The sequence below is a fragment of the Pelophylax lessonae genome (assembly GCF_965119305.1).
Source record: "Pelophylax lessonae genome assembly, chromosome: 2".
In the NCBI taxonomy this organism is placed as follows: Eukaryota; Metazoa; Chordata; class Amphibia; order Anura; family Ranidae; genus Pelophylax; species Pelophylax lessonae.
The window spans coordinates 743,183,345-743,208,317 of record NC_138769.1 but is presented as its reverse complement, the minus strand read 5'-3'; the positions used below and the strand labels follow the sequence as shown (position 1 = coordinate 743,208,317).

At 43.4% G+C, this 24,973-nt stretch overlaps 1 protein-coding gene across 1 annotated transcript in view; it reads left to right on the top strand.

Annotated features, from left to right (window-relative positions):
* LOC309548369 (uncharacterized protein) overlaps positions 1 to 24,973 on the top strand; it is a gene marked incomplete at its 3' end in the record, with an annotated part of 923,844 nt that overhangs the window by 883,679 nt on the left and 15,192 nt on the right. Inside the window, 1 exon segment of the mRNA XM_082248307.1 lies at positions 20,055 to 21,233. Within this exon segment, the coding sequence (XP_082104433.1) occupies positions 20,055 to 21,233 (1,179 nt within the window).

Here is a 24,973-nt window from a genome sequence, read left to right as displayed (position 1 = left end):
TCATATTTTCTATTCCGCTATTTAATCAAAAACCTTTGGGGATCAGTTAAATTGGGGGATAGTCTGTGTTGGTACGTGTGAGAGAGATCCACCTTTCCAAGTTGTTGGGGTTCATCTCATACTTCTGAAGGTTTGAGGGTGCTGCCTGTTCCATACCCCCCCTACTCCTAGCCTTTTAGGGGTACAAACAATAGTAATTGGGGCCTAGTGTGGTTGTGTACGTGTGATATACATACACTTTTTTGGGATCATATTTTCTATTCCGCTATTTAATCAAAAACCTTTGGGGATCAGTTAAATTGGGGGATAGTCTGTGTTGGTACGTGTGAGAGAGATCCACCTTTCCAAGTTGTTGAGGTTCATTTCATACTTCTGAAGGTTTGAGGGTGCTGCCTGTTCCATACTCCCCCTACTCCTAGCCTTTTAGGGGTACAAACAATAGTAATTGGGGCCTAGTGTGGTTGTGTACGTGTGATATACATACACTTTTTTGGGATCATATTTTCTATTCCGCTATTTAATCAAAAACCTTTGGGGATCAGTTAAATTGGGGGATAGTCTGTGTTGGTACGTGTGAGAGAGATCCACCTTTCCAAGTTGTTGGGGTTCATCTCATACTTCTGAAGGTTTGAGGGTGCTGCCTGTTCCATACTCCCCCTACTCCTAGCCTTTTAGGGGTACAAACAATAGTAATTGGGGCCTAGTGTGGTTGTGTACGTGTGATATACATACACTTTTTTGGGATCATATTTTCTATTCCGCTATTTAATCAAAAACCTTTGGGGATCAGTTAAATTGGGGGATAGTCTGTGTTGGTACGTGTGAGAGAGATCCACCTTTCCAAGTTGTTGGGGTTCATCTCATACTTCTGAAGGTTTGAGGGTGCTGCCTGTTCCATACTCCCCCTACTCCTAGCCTTTTAGGGGTACAAACAATAGTAATTGGGGCCTAGTGTGGTTGTGTACGTGTGATATACATACACTTTTTTGGGATCATATTTTCTATTCCGCTATTTAATCAAAAACCTTTGGGGATCAGTTAAATTGGGGGATAGTCTGTGTTGGTACGTGTGAGAGAGATCCACCTTTCCAAGTTGTTGAGGTTCATCTCATACTTCTGAAGGTTTGAGGGTGCTGCCTGTTCCATACTCCCCCTACTCCTAGCCTTTTAGGGGTACAAACAATAGTAATTGGGGCCTAGTGTGGTTGTGTACGTGTGATATACATACACTTTTTTGGGATCATATTTTCTATTCCGCTATTTAATCAAAAACCTTTGGGGATCAGTTAAATTGGGGGATAGTCTGTGTTGGTACGTGTGAGAGAGATCCACCTTTCCAAGTTGTTGGGGTTCATCTCATACTTCTGAAGGTTTGAGGGTGCTGCCTGTTCCATACTCCCCCTACTCCTAGCCTTTTAGGGGTACAAACAATAGTAATTGGGGCCTAGTGTGGTTGTGTACGTGTGATATACATACACTTTTTTGGGATCATATTTTCTATTCCGCTATTTAATCAAAAACCTTTGGGGATCAGTTAAATTGGGGGATAGTCTGTGTTGGTACGTGTGAGAGAGATCCACCTTTCCAAGTTGTTGGGGTTCATCTCATACTTCTGAAGGTTTGAGGGTGCTGCCTGTTCCATACCCCCCCTACTCCTAGCCTTTTAGGGGTACAAACAATAGTAATTGGGGCCTAGTGTGGTTGTGTACGTGTGATATACATACACTTTTTTGGGATCATATTTTCTATTCCGCTATTTAATCAAAAACCTTTGGGGATCAGTTAAATTGGGGGATAGTCTGTGTTGGTACGTGTGAGAGAGATCCACCTTTCCAAGTTGTTGAGGTTCATCTCATACTTCTGAAGGTTTGAGGGTGCTGCCTGTTCCATACTCCCCCTACTCCTAGCCTTTTAGGGGTACAAACAATAGTAATTGGGGCCTAGTGTGGTTGTGTACGTGTGATATACATACACTTTTTTGGGATCATATTTTCTATTCCGCTATTTAATCAAAAACCTTTGGGGATCAGTTAAATTGGGGGATAGTCTGTGTTGGTACGTGTGAGAGAGATCCACCTTTCCAAGTTGTTGGGGTTCATCTCATACTTCTGAAGGTTTGAGGGTGCTGCCTGTTCCATACTCCCCCTACTCCTAGCCTTTTAGGGGTACAAACAATAGTAATTGGGGCCTAGTGTGGTTGTGTACGTGTGATATACATACACTTTTTTGGGATCATATTTTCTATTCCGCTATTTAATCAAAAACCTTTGGGGATCAGTTAAATTGGGGGATAGTCTGTGTTGGTACGTGTGAGAGAGATCCACCTTTCCAAGTTGTTGGGGTTCATCTCATACTTCTGAAGGTTTGAGGGTGCTGCCTGTTCCATACTCCCCCTACCCCTAGCCTTTTAGGGGTACAAACAATAGTAATTGGGGCCTAGTGTGGTTGTGTACGTGTGATATACATACACTTTTTTGGGATCATATTTTCTATTCCGCTATTTAATCAAAAACCTTTGGGGATCAGTTAAATTGGGGGATAGTCTGTGTTGGTACGTGTGAGAGAGATCCACCTTTCCAAGTTGTTGGGGTTCATCTCATACTTCTGAAGGTTTGAGGGTGCTGCCTGTTCCATACCCCCCCTACTCCTCATCTAGCCTTTTAGGGGTACAAACAATAGTAATTGGGGCCTAGTGTGGTTGTGTACGTGCGAGATACATACACTTTTTTTGATCATATTTCCTATTCCGCTATTCAATAAAAACCTTTGAGGATCAATTGAATTGCGGGATAGTCTGTGTCGGTACGTGTGAGAGAGATCCACCTTTCCAAGTTGTTGGGGTTCATCTCATACTTCTGAAGGTTTGAGGGTGCTGCCTGTTCCATACCCCCCCTACTCCTCATCTAGCCTTTTAGGGGTACAAACAATAGTAATTGGGGCCTAGTGTGGTTGTGTACGTGCGAGATACATACACTTTTTTTGATCATATTTCCTATTCCGCTATTCAATAAAAACCTTTGAGGATCAATTGAATTGCGGGATAGTCTGTGTCGGTACGTGTGAGAGAGATCCACCTTTCCAAGTTGTTGGGGTTCATCTCATACTTCTGAAGGTTTGAGGGTGCTGCCTGTTCCATACCCCCCCTACTCCTCATCTAGCCTTTTAGGGGTACAAACAATAGTAATTGGGGCCTAGTGTGGTTGTGTACGTGCGAGATACATACACTTTTTTTGATCATATTTCCTATTCCGCTATTCAATAAAAACCTTTGAGGATCAATTGAATTGCGGGATAGTCTGTGTCGGTACGTGTGAGAGAGATCCACCTTTCCAAGTTGTTGGGGTTCATCTCATACTTCTGAAGGTTTGAGGGTGCTGCCTGTTCCATACCCCCCCTACTCCTCATCTAGCCTTTTAGGGGTACAAACAATAGTAATTGGGGCCTAGTGTGGTTGTGTACGTGCGAGATACATACACTTTTTTTGGATCATATTTTCTATTCCGCTATTCAATAAAAACCTTTCTAGGGCAAGATCTTAAATTACAGAAATATGAGGAGACCGTCAAATAAGGGCCGTGGCCTGGGTCGTGGTGCTGCTGGTAGAGCTCCTGTTGCAAGGAGAGGACATGGTCGATCTGTGCCAGCTACACGCACAAGTGAAACACCTTCCTCAAGTGTGAGTAGGCGACAGAACCTGCATCAGTATTTGGTAGGGCATCAAACGCCCCTAGAAGTGATGAGGCCAGAACAAGTTGAGGCGATAGTAGATTGGTTTGCTGCTGACAGTGCCTCCAGTTCCTTCACATTGTCTCCCACCCAGTCTACTGCAGAAAGGTCAGAGTTGGCACCTGCAGCCAATGTCCAACCGTCTTTCACCTCACCCCCTTGCAAATCAGGCCAGCAGTCTGAGCCCCAAGCCATACAGCAGTCTCTTATTCTTTTTGAGGACTCTGTCAGCAGGGTTTCCCAGGGCCATCCACCTAGCCCTGCCCCAGAAGTGGAAGAGATTGAGTGCAGCGATGCCCAACCACTTATTTCTCAAGATGAGTACATGCAAGGATCATCGCAGCACGTCTCCGATGATGACGAAACGCAGGTGCCAACTGCTGCGGCGTTCAGCATTGTGGAGACCGACAAGGAGGGCAGGGGTGAAGACTGGGTGGAAGATGATGTGGAGGACGATGAGGTCCTCGACCCCACATGGAATGAACGTCATGCAGGTGAACTGAGTAGTTTGGAGGAAGAGGCGGTGGTCGCACAGAGCCACCAGCACAGCAGAAGAGGGAGCAGGGTGCAGAAGCGGAGCGGCCGTGCCCTAGACACTACGCCCGCTACTGCCCAACGCAGCAAGGGAACGAGCGCACCAAAGTCAGCTCAAAGGAGTTCTCTAGCGTGGAAGTTCTTTAGAAAATGTGCTGATGACAGGACACGAGTGGTTTGCACCCTGTGCAATCAGAGCTTGAAGCGAGGCATGAACCTTCTCAACCTGAGCACAACCTGCATGATCAGGCATCTAAGTGCAAAGCACGAGCTGCAGTGGAGTACACACCTTCAAAACCAAGAAACGTCTCTGGCTCATCCTGCTTCCTCTTCTGCTGCAGTCTCGGCCGCTCCAGCCACATCTGTAGTGATACCGGCACCTGCCACCCCGCAAACAGACGATCTGTCAGCAACACCACCACCTGGGTCACCAACAACCATCTCCACAATGTCCCGTGGAAGCGTTCAGCTTTCCATCTCCCAAACACTTGAGAGGAAGAGGAAGTACCCCCCTACCCACCCGCGATCCCTGGCCCTGAATGCCAGCATTTCAAAATTATTGGCCTTTGAAATGCTGTCATTCCGTCTGGTGGAGACGCACAGTTTTAAAAACCTTATGTCGGTGGCTGTCCCACAGTACGTCGTGCCCAGCCGCCACTACTTTTCCAGGCAAGCCATCCCTTCCCTGCACAACCAAGTGGGGGAAAAAATCAGGTGTGCACTGCGCAACGCCATCTGTGCCAAGGTCCACCTAACTACGGATACGTGGACCAGTAAGCACGGTCAGGGGCGTTATATCTCCCTAACGGCACACTGGGTAAATGCAGTGGCGGATGGGCCTGAGGCGGATAGCAATTTGGCGCATGTCCTTCCACCACCGAGGATTGCAGGGCGCTTCAGTTTGCCTCCTGTTCCTAACTCCTCCTACTCCGCTTCCTCATCCTCTACCGCCTCCTCATCCGGACAGCGTAACACCTTCACCACCAACTTCAGCACGGCCAGGGGTAAACGACAGCAGGCAGTTTTACAACTTGCCTGTTTGGGGGACAAACCACACACCGCGCAGGAGTTGTGGAGGAGCATGGAACAGCAGACAAATGAGTGGTTGCTGCCAGCGAGCCTCAAGCCCGGCCTGGTGGTGTGCGATAACGGGCGAAATCTCATAGCAGCTCTGGGCCTAGCCGGTTTGACGCACATCCCTTGCCTGGCGCATGTGCTGAATTTGGTGGTGCAGAGGTTCCTTAAAAACTACCCCGATATGTCAGAGCTGCTGCAGAAAGTGCGGGCCGTTTGTGCGCACTTTCGGCGTTCTCACCCTGCTGCTGCTCGCCTGGCAGCGCTGCAGCGTAACTTCGGCCTTCCCGCTCACCGCCTCATATGTGACGTGCCCACAAGGTGGAACTCCACCTTGCACATGCTGGAAAGACTGTGCGAGCAGCAGCAGGCCATAGTGGAGTTTCAGCTGCAGCACGCACGCGTGAGTCGCTCTGCGGAACAGCACCACTTCACCACCAATAACTGGGCCTCCATGCGAGACCTGTGTGCCTTGTTGCGCTGTTTTGAGTACTCCACCAACATGGCCAGTGGCAATGACACCGTTCTCAGCTTAACTATCCCACTTCTATGCCTCCTTGAAAAAACAATTCGGGCGATGATGGAAGAGGATGTGGCACAGGATGAGGAGGAGGAGGAGGATGAAGAGGTAACATTTCCAAGGCTTTCAGGGCAGTCATTCGCAAGGGGCTCCGAGGGTGGGTTCCTGCACACGCAAACGCCAGGGACGCAATTGTCCAGCAGGGGCACAGTTCTGGAGGATGAGGAGGATGAGGAGGAGGAGGAGCTGGAGGAGGAGATGGAACCATGTTCACAGCAGGGTGGCACCCAGGCCAGCTCATGGCCATCACTGGTGCGTGGCTGGGGGGATACAGAGGACACGGACCATACACCTCCCACAGAGGACAGCCTTTCGTTGCCTCTGGGCAGCCTGGCACACATGAGCGATTACATGCTGCAGTGTCTCCACAACGACCGCCGAGTTGCCCACATTCTAACTTGTGCTGATTACTGGGTGGCCACGCTGCTGGATCCCCGTTACAAGGACAACGTACCGTCCTTAATTCACTCACTGGAGCGCGATCGCAAGATGCGCGAGTACAAGCGCACGCTGGTAGACGCCATGCTGCTGGCATTCCCATCTGACAGCGGGGCCACAGTGGAAGCACAAGGCAGAGGAGGAGGAGGAGGAGGTCGCCAACGCAACCAGGGCACCGCCAGCACCTCAGAAGGCAGGGTTAGCATGGCCGAAATGTGGAAAAGCTTTGTCAGCACGCCACAACAAACAGCAGCACCAGCAGCTCAGATGGAACGTCTTAGCAGGAGGCAGCATTTTACCAACATGGTGGAGCAGTATGTGTGCACACGCCTACATGTAGTGAATGACGGGTCTGCCCCCTTCAACTTCTGGGTCTCCAAATTGGGCACATGGCCTGAGCTTGCCCTCTACGCCTTGGAGGTGCTGGCGTGCCCTGCAGCCAGTGTATTATCTGAACGGGTATTTAGCACGGCTGGGGGCGTTATAACAGACAAGCGCAGCCGCCTGTCCAGAGACAATGTGGACAAGCTCACGTTCATTAAAATGAACCAGGCATGGATCCCACGGGACTTTTCCGTACCTTATGCAGAATAGCAATGGATACCGACCTTACCCACCCATTGTTCCATTTTTGCTCTTTCTCACTCTTTTGGGGTGTACCCTCATTTAAAATTTGTGAAAAGAAGCAGTGTTGGCTACCTCGTCCTCCTCCTCAGGGCCAGATTAATGTAGGGGCTATTGGAGCTGCAGCTCCAGGCCCCTACCTTTTATATAGGCCCCGGGTTGGCCATATTCACTGTTACCGCTCTTCTGTCACTTGTAAACACAGAAGTCTGGCTTCTATGCTCGCTTCCCCAGGCAGCACCCTCAGAACCTCCCCACACAGCGTGAAGGCCGGACAAGGAGGGACAGTTGGCGATGCATGGATGTGTTTATGGGCTTCAGAGACAGCATCCCATGTTGAATTAGGCATGCATGGCTGCACCCTTCCTCCTCTGGGTGCATGGCAAGGCACGGCCCTAAGGCCCTTCAAAATCCTCAGCACCAAGCCCATGATGCTGTTAATCCGGCCCTGGTCCTCCTCCACCGCCGCTTCCACCTACACCGCCCATAGGTGTGCGCAGCCTATTGCATTAAGGTGTGCACCCCAAAGTTGAAATACACATGCATGTGTTTGCCAGCAGGGAGAGTAATGTATCGGGGCCATGTACCTGTAGGCAAGGAGAAATAGAGCAGAGCAGGTCCCAGGGAGATCTTTCCCATCTCCTCACTGGCAATGCTATGTGCCCTAGGTGATTAGGGTGTGCCCAGGCACACCCAGCACACCCTGTGCGCACGCCTATGTCACCGCCACATCCACCACCACCTCAACCTCCCTCCTACTCCATATGGGCCTCGTCCTTCAGAGATGAAGAAGAACATTGTTTTATTTTTCTGGTTTTTTTTGTTGTTTTAAGTTATTTCCCTATCCACATTTGTTTGCAGAGCACTTGCCATGCTCTTAATTACGTTTTGCTGCCATTTGCAGCACTCTAGCCCTTTCCTTTGGTGTTTTAGAGCCATTTTAGTGCCTTAAAGTTCGGGTCCCCATTGACTTCAATGGGGTTCGGTGTCCGGGAAAAGTTCGGTAAAAGTCCGGGACACGGACCCGGACTTTTTTTTAAAGTTCGGCCGAACCCGTCGAACACGGACATCTAGGTGTCCGCTCAACCCTACTTGTGACGTCTAATGTCAGTAAAGTCCTTATTGTAGTGTGCTTGCCTACTGGTGCAAATGTTTCGTCATAGTCCTCTCTGTATTTTTGAGAATAGCCCTTGGCTACTAGCCTTGCTTTGTATCGCTCAATTGTGCCATCTGCATTGTATTTCACTTTAAAAGTCCATTTACAGCCTTTGGCTTTCCTTCTGGGTGGTAGTTCTGTAAGTTTATTATAATGGGGGAAGTGGCGCGCTTCAGGGGCTCGATGTTTATATGTTTCTAAAATTGATCGATGAGCGTGCATTAAATATGGGTGTGTGTCAATAAAACTTCTTTTAAATAGATGAATCAAAGTGCCTTGTGCTTCCAAAAAATATGTGAAACCTTGATCAATATAATTCTGTTCGATATCCAAGTGCGCTACGGTAACTATTACAGAAACTCAATAAATAAATAATCCATCAATACCATAAATCATCATAAAAGGGTGAATACAATCAGATAAATCGATCGATAAAAATTTAACATATATAGGTGCTCATTTAAAGTGCTGCGTGCCTCCTATAATCACCTTATAAAATCTTCAAAAGTGCTCCCAATAAGTGAAATGAAACTAAAAATATATATATATATATAATAGAGATATGTATATATATATATATATATATATATATATATATATATATATATTAAAATCGTTTCCAAAAAATAGAGTCCAAAGTGTTCCAAAGTACAGTTGCAGTTCTTTCTCTTTGTGGACGTGCTTAATGTGGAATAAAGTGACTTGATATCCTCCACCTTGTGTGTCACCTCTATGTGTACCAAACTCTCACCTTAAAAACAAGAAAGATATGCCTCTGGTATATTTCCAGAATATGGGTAGATGTTGCTCCCTTTAGATTCTATTAGTTTTAAAATTCGGGTCACCGGTACTGATTCTCCTTAGATTGGGATATCCTGGACTCCTATCCGCAAATGACCGATTCGGTCCACTTTCCTTGTTCTATCCTCCTTATTTGGCTCAAAAACAAAGGACTATCATGGTGCAGTAAGTCTAAACTTTTATTTCCATGTACGTAGATATGCACTTACATTTAGTAGAATATCGTTCAGCATAAATCACAAAACAGCCGCTGTGGAGATCGAGTTCCGTTCGTAACGTCACTTCCGGGTATAGGGCTCCTCCTACGCGTTACGTCACGAGGTCACGTGACTTCCTCAGGGACCTCGTGACGTAACGCGTAGGAGGAGCCCTATACCCGGAAGTGACGTTACGAACGTAACTCGATCTCCACAGCGGCTGTTTTGTGATTTATGCTGAACGATATTCTACTAAATGTAAGTGCATAGCTACGTACATGGAAATAAAAGTTTAGACTTACTGCACCATGATAGTCCTTTGTTTTTGAGCCAAATAAGGAGGATAGCACAAGGAAAGTGGACCGAATCGGTCATTTGCGGATTGGAGTCCAGGATATCCCAATCTAAGGAGAATCAGTACCGGTGACCCAAATTTTAAAACTAATAGAATCTAAAGGGAGCAACATCTACCCATATTCTGGAAATATACCAGAGGCATATCTTTCTTGTTTTTAAGGTGAGAGTTTGGTACACATAGAGGTGACACACAAGGTGGAGGATATCAAGTCACTTTATTCCACATTAAGCACGTCCACAAAGAGAAAGAACTGCAACTGTACTTTGGAACACTTTGGACTCTCTTTTTTGGAAACGATTTTAATATATATATATATATATATATATATATATCTCTATTATATATATATATATATTTTTTTTAGTTTCATTTCACTTATTGGGAGCACTTTTGAAGATTTTATAAGGTGATTATAGGAGGCACGCAGCACTTTAAATGAGCACCTATATACAGTGGGTACGGAAAGTATTCAGACCCCCTAAAATTTTTCACTCTTTGTTATATTGCAGCCATTTGCTAAAATCATTTAAGTTCATTCTTCTTCCTCATGAATGTACACATAGCACCCCATACTGACAGAAAAACACAGAATTGTTGACATTGTTGCAGATTTATTAAAAAAGAAAACCTGAAATATCACATGGTCCTAAGTATTCAGACCCTTTGCTCAGTATTTAGTAGAAGCCCCCTTTTGATCTAATACAGCCAGGAGTCTTTTTGGGAAAGATGCAACAAGTCTTTCACACCTGGATTTGGGGATCCTCTGCCATTCCTCCTTGCAGATCCTCTCCAGTTCTGTCAGGTTGGATGGTAAACATTGGTGGACAGCCATTTTTAGGTCTCTCCAGAGATGCTCAATTGGGTTTAAGTCAGGGCTCTGGCTGGGCCATTCAAGAACAGTCACGGAGTTGTTGTGAAGCCACTCCTTCGTTATTTTAGCTGTGTGCTTAGGGTCATTGTCTTATTGGAAGGTAAACCTTCGGCCCAGTCTGAGGTCCAGAGCACTCTGGAGAAGGTTTTTGTCCAGGATATCCCTGTACTTGGCCGCATTCATCTTTCCCTCGATTGCAACCAGTCGTCCTGTCCCTGCAGCTGAAAAACACCCCCACAGCATGATGCTGCCACCACCATGCTTCACTGTTGGGACTGTATTGGACAGGTGATGAGCAGTGCCTGGTTTTCTCCACACATACCGCTTAGAATTAAGGCCAAAAAGTTCTATTTTGGTCTCATGAGACCAGAGAATCTTATTTCTCACCATCTTGGAGTCCTTCAGGTGTTTTTTTAGCAAACTCCATGCGGGCTTTCATGTGTCTTACACTGAGGAGAGCCTTCCGTCGGGCCACTCTGCCATAAAGCCCCGACTGGTGGAGGGCTGCAGTGATGGTTGACTTTCTACAACTTTCTCCCATCTCCTGACTGCATCTCTGGAGCTCAGCCACAGTGATCTTTGGGTTCTTCTTTACCTCTCTCACCAAGGCTCTTCTCCCCCGATAGCTCAGTTTGGCCGGACGGCCAGCTCTAGGAAGGGTTCTGGTCGTCCCAAACGTCTTCCATTTGAGGATTATGGAGGCCACTGTGCTCTTAGGAACCTTAAGTGCAGCAGAAATCTTTTTGTAACCTTGGCCAGATCTGTGCCTTGCCACAATTCTGTCTCTGAGCTCTTCAGGCAGTTCCTTTGACCTCATGATTCTCATTTGCTCTGACATGCATTGTGATCTGGAAGGTCTTATATAGACAGGTGTGTGGCTTTCCTAATCAAGTCCAATCAGTATAATCAAACACAGCTGGACTCAAATGAAGGTGTAGAACCATCTCAAGGATGATCAGAAGAAATGGAAAGCACCTGAGTTAAATATATGATTGTCACAGCAAAGGGTCTGAATACTTAGGACCATGTGATATTTCAGTTTTTCTTTTTTAATAAATCTGCAACAATGTCAACAATTCTGTGTTTTTCTGTCAGTATGGGGAGCTATGTGTACATTTATGAGGAAGAAGAATGAACTTAAATGATTTTAGCAAATGGCTGCAATATAACAAAGAGTGAAAAATTTAAGGGGGTCTGAATACTTTCCGTACCCACTGTATGTTCAATTTTTATCGATCGATTTATCTGATTGTATTCACCCTTTTATGATGATTTATGGTATTGATGGATTATTTATTTATTGAGTTTCTGTAATAGTTACTGTAGCGCACTTGGATATCAAACAGAATTATATTGATCAAGGTTTCACATATTTTTTGGAAGCACAAGGCACTTTGATTCATCCATTTAAAAGAAGTATCATTTTTTCAACAATATAGCACATCTTCAACACTTTAGCACTCAGCACTTTCTTCAAAATAGCATTTATTGACACACACCCATATTTAATGCACGCTCATCGATCAATTTTAGAGACATATAAACATCGAGCCCCTGAAGCGCGCCACTACCCCCATTATAATATTCCTTTAACTGTGTAGTATCAGTATCAGTGGTGCAGCACCAGGGAGTCTCTAATCACCCCAGACAGCGCAGGAATCATACACACCCTTTTGCGTAGTTCTGTAAGTGTCCATGTTTTAGTGTCATGCATGGATTTGGATTTTATCTCTTCATCAGCAGCCTTTATCTGAAAGCTGAGATATGTCTTCCCAGGTTGCAGGTTCGTTGATACTGGCAGTACTTGCTTTGTATGAGAGACGTACAGGTGGTTTACCTTTGTTTTCTCTTGTTGAACGTTATGGTTTTGTGTCTGAGCCTTCTTGTGTCTGCTCTTCAGTACTGGTAGAGTCTGCACTCACTTCAACTGTTTGTTCAGAAGTTACAGAGATAGGCTGGTCAATGTCAGTTTTCTCTTCTATTCTTGCTTCTACTGTTGTCATTACATTGTCTCTGAAATCTTCAACAAAAGTTATGCTGTTGCTAACGTTAACCTTGTCTGTTTTGGGATCAAGGATTCTTTAACCTTTCACATTGTCACTGTATCCAACGAAGATACCTTCAAATGCTCTGTTTTGGAGTTTGGTGCGTTTTTCTTCAGGTATGTAGATAAATGCTTTGCATCCAAAAACTCTTAGGTGTTTTACATTTGGCTTCTCATTGTGCCAAAGTTCATATGGAGTTTTCACTATTGTTCTGGAAAGAAGTCTGTTCGGCAAATATGTAGCTGTCATAGCTGCTTCACCCCAGTATTTCTGTTGTAGTCCAGAGTCTGTCAGCATACATCTGATCATTTCAGTCAAAGTTCTGTTCTTTCTTTCAGCTACTCCATTTTGTTCTGGTGTATATGGGACTGTCTTTTGATGTTCTATTCCATTCTGTTTTAAGTACTCTTGTATCTTATATACTGTGAATTCACCTCCATTGTCACTCCGAAGTATGAGAGGCTTCCTCTGAAACATGTTACTGGTCTTTATTATATAGTCTTGTAATTTGTCAAAAACTTCACTCTTGTGTTGTATTAGGTAGGTGACTGTGTATATTGAATAGTCGTCTATGAAAGTCACTATGTACATTTTGCCTCCAGGTGTAGGTGGGTTTAGGGGACCACACACGTCACTGTGAACTAAGTCAAGTGGTCTTGAAGCTCTCTTCTGACTGACTTTGGGAAGTGTGGCTCTTGTAGCTTTGGATTTAATGCAACATTCACACTTAACAGTAACTGGACAAGGGGATATTGTTAGATCCCTTGTCAGAATCCTCCTCTGTAGTTCCTGTATGCATTCTGGGTGTCTGTGACCTAGACGTCTGTGCCATATATGTATACAGTCATTGTGCTTGTGTGTACATAGTCTCACCTTTTCCTTCACTGTGTCGAGGTGATATAGATGATCATCCAGCTTGGCACTTGCTACTGTCTGGTTGCCATTTAGGATTGAACACTTGTCACCTTGGAATTTTACAGTGAGTCCTCTGGCTGTTAGACGCTTCACAGATAAGAGTCCTCCTTCTAGATTAGGAACATAAAGCACATCTTTCACTGGTATGGCTAGATTGTGTCACGCATCATCCGAGCATACAAGGGTTCCATGCCCATATCCTTCTGCATGTATTTTGCTTCCATCTGCAAGATAAATAGTTTCTTTGTTGTTCAGATCAAGTTCTGTGAAAAAACTTCTATCACTCGTCATGTGACTAGTTGCCCCGAATCGATGCACCAGCCTTGACATTTATGGTTGCCTGTCGCTTTAAATGTGGCATTACAGTTTCCTTCCCATGGATCATTGATTGTGGCTTTTACCTTTTGTTTAGCATAAGAGGGACACTGTCTTATTTGCTCTGCTGTCCATATAGTACAGTCTTTCTTTATGTGTCCCTGTTTATGGCATCTGAAACACACTCTGGTCTCTTTCCTGTGCAACCTTGCGTCTGTAGCTTTAAGAGCGGTTCTGGTGTCGGTTTCTGTGGAGTCATGCACTAATTCCTTTCTTCTCTGATACTCATCTATGAGCCTAGTTTTTACAAATGATAGCGTCAGATCTGTCTCAGGTCGTGTCTCCAGTGCATTGATCAGTGCAGTATATGTATCGGGCAAACTGCATAACAACATGGCTGCAGCGTGGCTGTCTGTTATATTCTCCCCGATTGATCTGAGTTGTGCAATCCCTTCCAGCATTGCATTTATGTGCTCCTGCATGTCCTGTTCTTTGCTAAGTCTCATTTTGTAAAGTTTCCGCAGTAGAAACAGCTGGCTGTTTAAACTGGATCTTTCATGCAGTCTTTTCAGCACATCCCACGTGCCTTTTGCAGTGTCCTCATGGCGTATATGTATGAGCTGATCATCCTCCACTAGTAAGCTTATGGTGGCCCGTGCCTGTCTGTTTTTCTTGTCCCAGTCCTGATTATTGTCCTGTGGCCTCTCTGTGGTGGTAACCTCCCACAAGTCATCTCTAGATAATAGCATTTCCACTTTAAACTTCCATAGCTGATAATTGTCATTGTTCAGCTTGGCCACTGAGAGTTTAAGTTCTGAGTTTCCGAACATTTTTCCTCTCCTTTATATATGAACAGTCTTACTTGTCTATAGGAGATGTCACTGGAAACCTTCCTTATGTCGATCTTTATCTGGATCCTGGGCCCATAACCTGTTGCAGAGTGCGATCACTGGGTGCAGCGGAGTCCATTCAGATCAGACATTGTGGAGTAAACAGGAACTGGCTTCTTTATTGGAACATAACACAGAAATCAAAGATGTCACCTCATTGTAATAAGAACAACAGGCAGGAAGAGATAACCAACAAGTTCAGTACAGTGTACAGGATATTACAACACATCATAGAAAAATGCACAGCATATCACTGAACATTTGCGACATCTAGTGTCCTATTTGTGAACTGCAGTTAATCTGCTAAGCTGAAAAAAGCTGTTGTATCTCCAACATTGGTAACGTTACGTAGTAGATAACATTTCTGAGGGAAATTAAGCTTTGGAGAAAGCAGCTTAGTAGACCTTTGATATATGAGGGTTCAGAAAGCTTGATAATATTCAGAGGAGAACCCATCGGGGCCTGGGGATTTGTTGTGTGGGAGTGATAGCATAATGTTCTGTATTTCTTTTTCAAATATCGGTGTGTTAAGACTCGATGATTGTTCCTTGTCAAGTGTGGGTAAAGAGATGGAGTCTAAAAAACTTTGAATTCAGGCAAACGTTGGTTTGGGTACATCTATATTCTCTTTTAAGGTATATAAGCTACCTTAGTAGTCTCGGAAAGCGTTGGCAATCTCTTTTGGGTTGATCAATTTACTGCCAGACGTGGGATGATGTAAATAAGGTATTGTTTGATTGATAGCTTTTATTTATACTTGATTTGCCATTAGCTTGCCTGCTTTATCTCCAAGACAGTAAAAATATGCTTTCCACCTTTGCATAGTGTTATTGTGTTGGTATATGAGGAGTCGACAAAGTTCCTGTCAAGCTAACTGTATGGTTGGGAGATTTTTTATTTGTTTTTTCCAGATCCCCAATTTTAAATAGGTCATTGAGTTTCTGACTTTGTTGCTTCTTGATTATACCACTAAGTTTTATAAGTATCCCTCTCATGTATGCTTTGTGAGCGTTAATGTGAAATAATTCTTGTAATGTTTCTGAAACGTTTGTTTTGTGGTCTGGATGTTCAAATAAAGACATCATTTTTCCACCTGTTCGCCCTGGTTTCCATGCAGGATCCCTCCACATTAATCGATATTGGGGTGTGGTCAGACCATGTAATAGTATGTATAGATGACACACTAATATTTTGCAAGAGAAATTTGTAGACTAAAAAAGGTAAATTCTCGAATATGTTTGATGCACACCTGAGAAATAGGAGTAGTCCCTTTCCATCGACTGTTGACATCTCCACATATAATGAAGGTTTACTGATGACATAAAATGTGAGAGGTTTGCTCTGTTATGGCGATTGTGAGAAGAATCAGAGACATCCAACAGATTTTTGGGAATGACATTGAAATGGCCACACAGAACAACATACCCCTGCTTGAAGCCGTGTGCCAGTTTCCATACTTTCTTTACGAAAGCTATTTGTTTCCCATTTGGTAAATATACATTCATTATAGTATACATAACATTGATAATTTCACAGATAAGTATGATATATCTACCGTTAGCATTCATTTCTGTGTGGACAGGCTTAAAAGAAACCTTGTCTTTATTAACCACATAACGACCGTCCACCGCAGATATACTGCGGCAGGCAGCCGCTGCTGGGCAAAGTGACGTAGGGGTACGTCACTCGCTCAGCCACCTGTAGGGGCGAGCGCGCACCGCCGGAGGTGCACTTCCACCCCTGCTCGTTCACAGGCATCCCTGCGCGAGTGACCGGCGGCTCCGATGATCTCCCGCAGGAGAGGGAGAAAGTCAGACGGCTGATGTAAACACAACCTTCTGTCATTCTCCCTGATGTAAGTGCAGAGACTATGCGATCCTGCTATGTAGGATCGTATGTGTCTGTGGTTATCAATAGCCACGCCCCCCCCCACAGTTAGAATCATGCCCCTAGGGACACACTTAACCCCTTGATCACCAATAAAGTTAACCCCTTCCCTGCCAGTGTCATTTTGACAGTAACAGTGCATATTTATAGCACTGATTACTGTAGTAATGTCACTGGTATTCCCAAAAGTGTCAAAAATGTCAGTCAGGGGTCCGATCTGTCCGCCACAATGTCGCAGTCCCACAAAAAAAACGCAGATCGCCGCCATTACTAGTAAAATAAAAAAAACAATAAAAATTACATAAATCTTTCCCGTAGTTAGTAAACACAATAACTTTTGCGCAAACCAATCAAAATACGCTTATTGTGATTTTTTTTACCAAACATATGTAGCATAAAACAAATTGGCCTAAAATGTTAAAAAATTTTGATTTTTACATTTTTTTTGAAAATTTCATATAAAAAATGTGAAAAGTATTGTTATTTTTTCGAAATTGTCACACTTTTTTGTTTATAGCGCCAAAAATAAAAACTGCACAGGTGATCAAATACCACCAAAAGAAAGCTCTATTTGTGAGAAAAAAAGGACGTCAATTTTGTTTGAGGACAGCTTCGCACAACAGCGCAATTGTCCGTTAAAGTCACGCAGTGCTGAATCGCAAAATAGGGCCTGGTCTTTGAGCAGCCAAATCTTCCGGGGCTTAAGTGGTTAAGGATAGCAACCCCTCTCTTCTTTTGTGAGTGTTGGAGCAGTACATTGTGGGGAATCGGGGATGTTGTAGCTTCGGTGGATTTTTAGAGGAGAAATACGTTTCTTGAAGACACAGCGGATCGCACTGCAGAAGGCGTGTCTCCTTTCATAACATGCTTCTTTTAGCAGGGCTGTTGAACCCTCTTACATTGAAGAAGGCAATTCTGAACCCCATATTGTGTTGAACTAAGAACTGTCAATGAAGAGAAACCCTTCAGGTTTTAGTGTCGTGAATAAGGTTTTGGGGTATAATCTGTGTGACTGTTAATTTGAGGAGGTCAGTCAGTATGCTTGTAATGGTTAGTAAAGAGGATGTCCTTAAGGCCCCTTTCACACAGGCAGACCGTTCAGATCCGCCTGTCTGTTTTTCAGGCAGATCTGAATGGATGCCCCATGTATCTCTATGGGGCATCGGATGTCAGCGGAGACATGTCCGCTGACGTCCAATCCAATCCGATCCATCAAATCTGGATGGATGGAAACCCTATTTTCCATCCATCCAGTGGATCAGATTGGATGAGAATGGACAGATGGTCCGATCTCATCCGATTCCCCCATAGAGAACAGCGGAGACCTGATAGCTCTATCTCCGCACACAGCGCGGAGACAGAGCTGCCATCTGCCTGCTCAGAGGGGGATCCGCGGATCGATTCCCCGCTGAGAAAAGTGTGAAAGGGGCCTAAGGACCACACTGGTCTTAAATTGATAGTAATGTCAGAAATATAGTTTCCTGGAATGCTAGAACATTTATTTAGACTTAAAGAAATGTTTGAGAAACACCAGTAAAAGTGAACAAAAATAATTCCTGGTGTAGAACAGTAAAAAGAGATGATTCTAGTAGAATCTGAGGGGAGAATTTTCCCACTAATGTGAAAGGGGAGGAAAAACGAAACTGTGGTGAGTTCCATGAGCTTACCAGAGCTGTGATTAAGAGGTAGGATAATAATGTGGCCTGGGTCTTCAACCATCCACTGCACTGTGCCAATTAGGTGGTTGTGGTTGCAGTGAAGAAGTTGCTGTCAAAGGGCCTTCATCTGATTCCAGGAGTTCCAATCTTTGTGGATGCCTTCTTCTACCGAGGCGATGGTGACAATTTTTCCATCTTTGGTAATTTGGAGTTTGACTGGATATGCCCACCGGTACGCAATCTGATGGTTCCACAAAGGTTTAGTAATGGTAGCCATATTTCTTCTTCTTAGCATTGTGTATGCAGATAGATCTGGAAGGAATGAAAGGCCTTGAGTGCATGGAGGCATGTTATCTGGGTTTCTTTTGTGCATAAGTAATTTTTCCCTAGTTTGATAGAAGTGGATGTGGAACAATTGTAACCCTTGGTAAGTGGTCCGGAAGATGTCTTGGCTTGGGTAGTCTGTGGATCCTATCAATAACCAATTCTGCAACAGGAATGTCAGGGAGTGCTTATTTTAGGATGGTTCGGAAGTGATCATGAAGGCCTGGTGTTTTGACCATTGCTGGTAGTCCACAGATTTTAATATGGTTTCTTCTTGATCGATCTTCCAAATCTGCCATTTTGTCCTTAATGCATTGTAATTCATCCTCCCTGACACTGGGGGCATTTATTATTTTGTTAACTGTTTTGGCGAATTCCCCCCATTTTATTTTCAATATGGGTGACTCTGCCCTTGACTTCTTCCATTTCAGATTTAAAATGATTTGTGAGGGATAGAATATCTGCATGGATTGTGTTGCGCGGTGAAACAAGCACGTCCTTTAAGGTTGTATTTAAAACTGGCTGGTCTTGTCTTTGGTGGAGAACTCCAAGATGGAGTCCTGGAGTTCCCTTGTATCATTAAGAGAAGCTTCCAGGCCTCCCATATCTCCTTCAGCTGTGTGGTGCTGGCAATTTTGTTGGACTGGGAGTGGAAGTTGTTCTCTGTATGTGTCCGGGGCTGAAAAGCATTGGGAGCTGTCCCTGTGTCCCTGTGCTTTAATATGTGGTTCCTCTGCATGCTCACCAGTGCCATCTTGGCTGTGCTGACAACAGGGCTGCTGGGAAAAGTCCATCATTCACCCGAGTTTTCCAGTGTCCTTTCATTTTTTGGAAATGCTGCCTGAAGGTGCCTGACGGTCTGGGCATTGAAACCACCATGTTCCGAGACCCAGGGTCTGTAGAAATTGTTCTGGTTTACTGCTGAGGAGCAGAGCTCTGCTGCTAAGCAGCCATATTCCTCAGGCGCTGGCCACACCTTCAATTTTTGGATTTTTAGAAGCATTTTCCAAACGCATCTGCAAATTGAATCAAAGCACATTTACACATCAATATTCTGCACATTTCTTTGAATTAGAACAAAGAATGAGATTCTCCTGCTGGAAATAGTAATAAACGGTCAATTTTACCAGCCAATGGGAATAATATAGTGTCCTCAATAAAATAAATACAAACATTTAAACATGTATAATATTGTACTTATTGTTTCTATATATTAGATACATTTATTCATGAATTTAAAAAAGAAAGAAACTTCATTTAACCCTTTTTATTGAATTCTGACTTTTATTTTTTTTACAGGTGGATTTATGAACCATGTTTTTGGTCATGTTGGTCTTCAACAATACAACTAAGTCATATGGGAAATGAGGCATATGGGTGTCTTAAGTGACTGAAAGCTTTTGATGCAGTTCATTGGAGGATTCACACTGGACACACATCATATCAGTGTTCTAAATGTTGTAAAAGTATTGGTTCCTCTTCAACATTGATCCAGCCTCAGAGGACAAGAAGAGAGAAGTCATTTCAGTGTTCTGGAAGTGACAATGTATTTACAGTAAAGTCCAACTCATGTATTCGTAAGAGAAGTCATTTCAGTAGCTACTTTTTGTCTGGATTGTGGCAACGGTTTTACAATGAATACAAAAATTATCACAAACCAGAATGCTTGCAATAGGGAGAAGCGTTTTCAATGTTATGAATGTGATAAAGCTTTTACAGTGAGGCAACGGCTTATCGTACATGAAAGGATTCACACTGGAGAGAAGCCGTATGAGTGTTCAGAATGTGACAAAGCTTTTACTCAGAAGTCAGATCTTATAGCGCATCAGAGGATTCACACTGGAGAGAAGCCATATCAGTGTTCTGAGTGTAACAAAGCTTTTAGGCGGAAGTCAGATTTTATCATACACCAGAGGATTCACACCGGGGAGATGCCATATCAGTGTTCTGAATGTGGTAAAGCTTTTATAAAAAAGACAAAGCTTACCAAACATCAGATGGTTCACACTGGGGAGAAGCCATATCAATGTTCTGAATGTGACAAAAGTTTTACAGAGAAGGCAAAGCTCATCATACACAAGGTGGTTCACACTAAAGAGAAACCGCATCAGTGTTCTGAATGTGACAAAGCTTTTACCCAGAGGTCAGATCTTAAAGCACACCAGAGGGTCCACACTGGTGAGAAGCCATATAAATGTTCTGAATGTGACAATGCTTTTAGGCGGAAGTCAGGTTTTATCAGACACCAGAAGATTCACACTGGAGAGAAGCCACATCAGTGTTTTGAATGTGGCAAAGCTTTTACACAGAAAACAAAGCTCATCAGACACCAGATGGTTCACACTGGAGAGAAGCCATATCAATGTTCTGAGTGTGACAAAGGTTTTACAGAGAATGCAAAGCTTATCATACACCAGATGGTTCACACTGGAGAGAAGCCATATCAGTGTCCTGAATGTGACAAAGCTTTTACCCTGAAGTCAGATATTATAGCACACAAGTGGGTCCACATTGGAGAGAAGCTATATAAATGTTCCGAATGTGTAAAAGCCTTTAGGCAGAAGTCAGATTTTATCAAGCACCAGAGGATTCACACTGGAGAGAAGCCATATCAGTGTCCTGAATGTGGCAAAACTTTTACAGTGAGGGCAAATCTCATCAGACACCAGATGGTTCACACTGGAGAGAAGCCACATCCGTGTTTTGAATGTGGCAAAGCTTTCACACAGAAGACAAAGCTTATCAGACACCAGATGGTTCAGACTGGAGAGAAGCCATATCAATGTTCTGAATGTGACAAAGCTTTTACAGAGAAGGCAAAGCTTATCAGACACCAGATGGTTCACACTGGAAAGAAGGCATTTCATGCTCTGAATGTGACAAAGCTTCCACAGTTAATGCCGGGCTAATCTATCACTAGAGGATTCACAAGTTTCAGCTACAGAGAAGGGGGAATATTAAAGGAGCTGCAGATGTCCTATTAGTTTCACAGCCCCAATGTCATCCCACAAGCTAGGGAAGAAGTAAAAATAAAATGCTACTTTAAAAAAATGTGAGCAAACTGGAATGTAATGGATGGATGCTTTGAGTTTAGTGCTTATGTCCATCACACACACACATGGAGACATTTTTTTAGAAAAGCATCAATGACTGAACTGATTTCCTCATGATTCTCATCTTTATCCTTTTTTATGCAGCTTTGACTGAACATGTAATGCATTTTCACTAACTGGGCTGTGTTCTCAAGTGTTTTCTTCATTGCCAAAATCTGAGCTAATCCATGACCAACACTGCTTCAGTACCAGAGACCAAGATGGGGCCCAATGGCATCTTGCCAAGCCTCTGAAGCATAATTGGGAGAGCCCATTCCAGGTTCTTCTGACTTTTGATACATCATCAGCCAGACTTGAGGGCACCAGCTAAGCAAACCTTCTCCAAAGTTCCCATTTCATATTACACCTCTCCTTCCATGATCAACACCTCCTTTCCACATTTCATCTTCTCTCATGGATGGCAGCATTGCAGGCAGGTGTGTGGCCGGGACACAAGCCAGGGAGAAGTCTTTGTTTGGTGAAAAAGCAACTTCCTAAGCTGCCATAGGCCTTTTGACCATGAGTTGCTGCTGTTTATGGGATGCATTCAAACAGTACCACTTAAGTTCAACTGGCCACTTGTGTTCCATTTGGTTATGCTGAAAGTCTCAGGGATTCCATCAGGTGAAGAGTGGATGTCCTTGTTATCTTATTCCTCTGTCCAAATATCACTCATCTCCATGGACTATTCACATAATACAACTACAAGAGATCTGAGCTTACCAAGTTCTAAGTGTGTGGTCACATTTCTACAAATTCTGGGGACTTAAATTCACCCAATAGGGGTTCACTTTAATGATTCAGAATGGACAGGTCTCTTTTTAAGGTAAAATTCACAATGAGCAATTCTAGTCTCTGGAAACATTAGGACATTGGGACTACCACGGGCAAAAACAATAATTACATAAATGGTGCAATCTGTCATTAGCATAGCAGTGCTTGTTTTTCTGAGTCTCCCCTTGTAACAATTTATTACCTGTTGACAAGCCCAATAGATCTGCTTTTATCTACTTCCTCGTACTTCATACATATGGTGGTTTGAAACGTAAAAAAAAACCCGTTGCTGCGTTAGCTGAAGTTGGGCTTTACTTGTTGTGTGTCTTCCTTATAATTTATCTAAGACTTCCCTGTACAGGGTGGCAACGCTGCTGTGTAATGTTACTGCAGAATGATGGGGGTAGTCACCCTGTTACAGAAGGTGGGAAAATAACAGATCTACAGACAGGATAACAGGTGATAAAATGATGTTGCAGAGGGAACTCTGGGAATGATAATGACAGATTGCATTACACATTAAGTTAGCAGACTTCCTGCTGTTGGTCTTATGTATGAATTGTGTTCTGATATTTACTGTCCTGCTGTAAAAGGTGTAAATGATTGCCCGCATCTTTCCTGTAGTAGAAGGGACTACAATCTCATATTAGGATACATTTTGCAATTACATTGAGAAACCACGAATTGTTACTGGCCTGTGATTGGCTCTCCTATTGTTAGTAATGTAAGTCCCCCGTGTTGGTGTCATTAATGGAATTTAGGAAACTATGTGAAATGTTTCTCCCAAATCCAAAAAGTTGAACCCCGTGGGTAGGTATCCATGTTTAGTCCCCATTGCTCCAATAGATTCCTAGTCCATCCAGATAACATTTGTTTCTTAATACAAACATTAATAAAGTAAGGCGCTGTAGGAGTAATAATGATTATGTGATGAAAATATATATGTGTAGAATATATCACATTTAATATCACAGTTTATTTGCATGTTTGTAGTAGTTGTGTCCATTACATGTGGATTTGATTATTTAGAATCTATCTTTGTCACACGATTTTAATATAACCGTTGAGTTGGATTATATTATATTCTACACATATATTTTCATCACATAATCATTATTACTCCTACAGCACCTTACTTTATACATTTTTGCATAAAGCAGTTGGTGATTATTTTTGTTGGGTTGGCGCCTTCAATAGGTTATATAACATTTGCTTCTTGTTGGAAAGGAGAACCCTTAAATGTCTTCCCTTAAATTCCATCCATAGCTGTACTTTAGGTTCTGTTGCTCCTCCCATATCTGTAAGGGAAATCCTCCATTTCTCCCAATACTCCCCTGGCCTTCCAGTGAGAAGAAACATTTTCTCTGGAGTGGAAATGTTTTATGCAGTGATCCCTTCATAGACGGGATGGGGAATCTAAGTAATCTAAGATAATTAGGATGAACCCGTGTACTGGAGTCATGGATCAGATAACCAATGAGACCATTGATGTTATAGCAGAGCTGACAGCAGAAGTGTCTCCATCACCTAAGGTGGTGTCACAGAACTGCATGGCTGCTGACTATCTCTGGGAAGCTCAAGGTGGAGTCTACAATCTGGTGTCACATAGAGAGTGTTGTACATTTATTTTATATCATGAGGATCTCAGAAGGAGATATCTACACAAGGTAAAGGAGATCCAACAGGCACCTGGGTGGGAGGAAGTGGAGATCCATTGTCTTGGATGGGTTTAGTTGGAACTTGGTTGAGTAATATGGTGGGTTTCCTTCCTAAGCCATTAGTTGTTACTATAGTTGCGATAACAATTTTATACATTGCTGTGGTTCTTTTTTTCACTACAGAGTTGGATTTCCCTTCCCTTTTTATGCACATGGTTAAATTCACATTTTTAGGCCAGATGATTTTTTAAAATCCTCCAAACATTTTCTTTTTTTTTTCCAAAGCAAAGACCCTGGAGAATAAAATGTTGGTAGTTTTATTTTTTATGTGCAGCTGTTTATCAAATGCAAATGTTCCGTAAAAAAAAACACTAAAGATAATTTTAGTGAAAATTGGGGAAGGGAGACAGCGCTCAAAAATTAATATGTGTCATAATATCCACTATCAAATTCAAAACATACATATAGTGGCAATTCACTTAAATTAGAACAATACACTTAGATCATAACCTATAAAAAGTGAACCCCCAAGGGTTCTTCAAAGTGCTTAACTTAAAGTGTCCGTGCTTGGTATTAAATAATTCAAATATAAAGGTGCTGGTGCAAATGTGCAATAGATAATCAGGGTGGTAATTCCAAAGTGCTGCGTGCTCAGTGCAAAATTAATGTCCACATGCAGGATCAAACGCTGGGCGGAATCCATCACCGAGTAATGCACCCACTTACCAGATGACTCCTTGGGGTCTAGCTCAGGTAAATGGTCTTTGGAATGGTTCCTATTCTTCCCAGAGTCATTTTCTTATGTTTCTCCCACTGGGGTATGATAGAGGGTCTGTTCCACTATCCCAAAGGAGCCGGATGGATGGTACGTCCACTGTATGTCCCCTTTATGGATGTGGTGGTCTCAGATAGGGCATAAGGAAGTAGGAAGACTCATAGTGTAGTATGTATATAATCGTTTTAATCAAAAGCAGTAGTCACTTACATTTAGATTTGAAAAGTACAGCTCAATCCCGGAAAAAACAATGCGATTGGCCGGTTTGCGTTCCGGCTGCA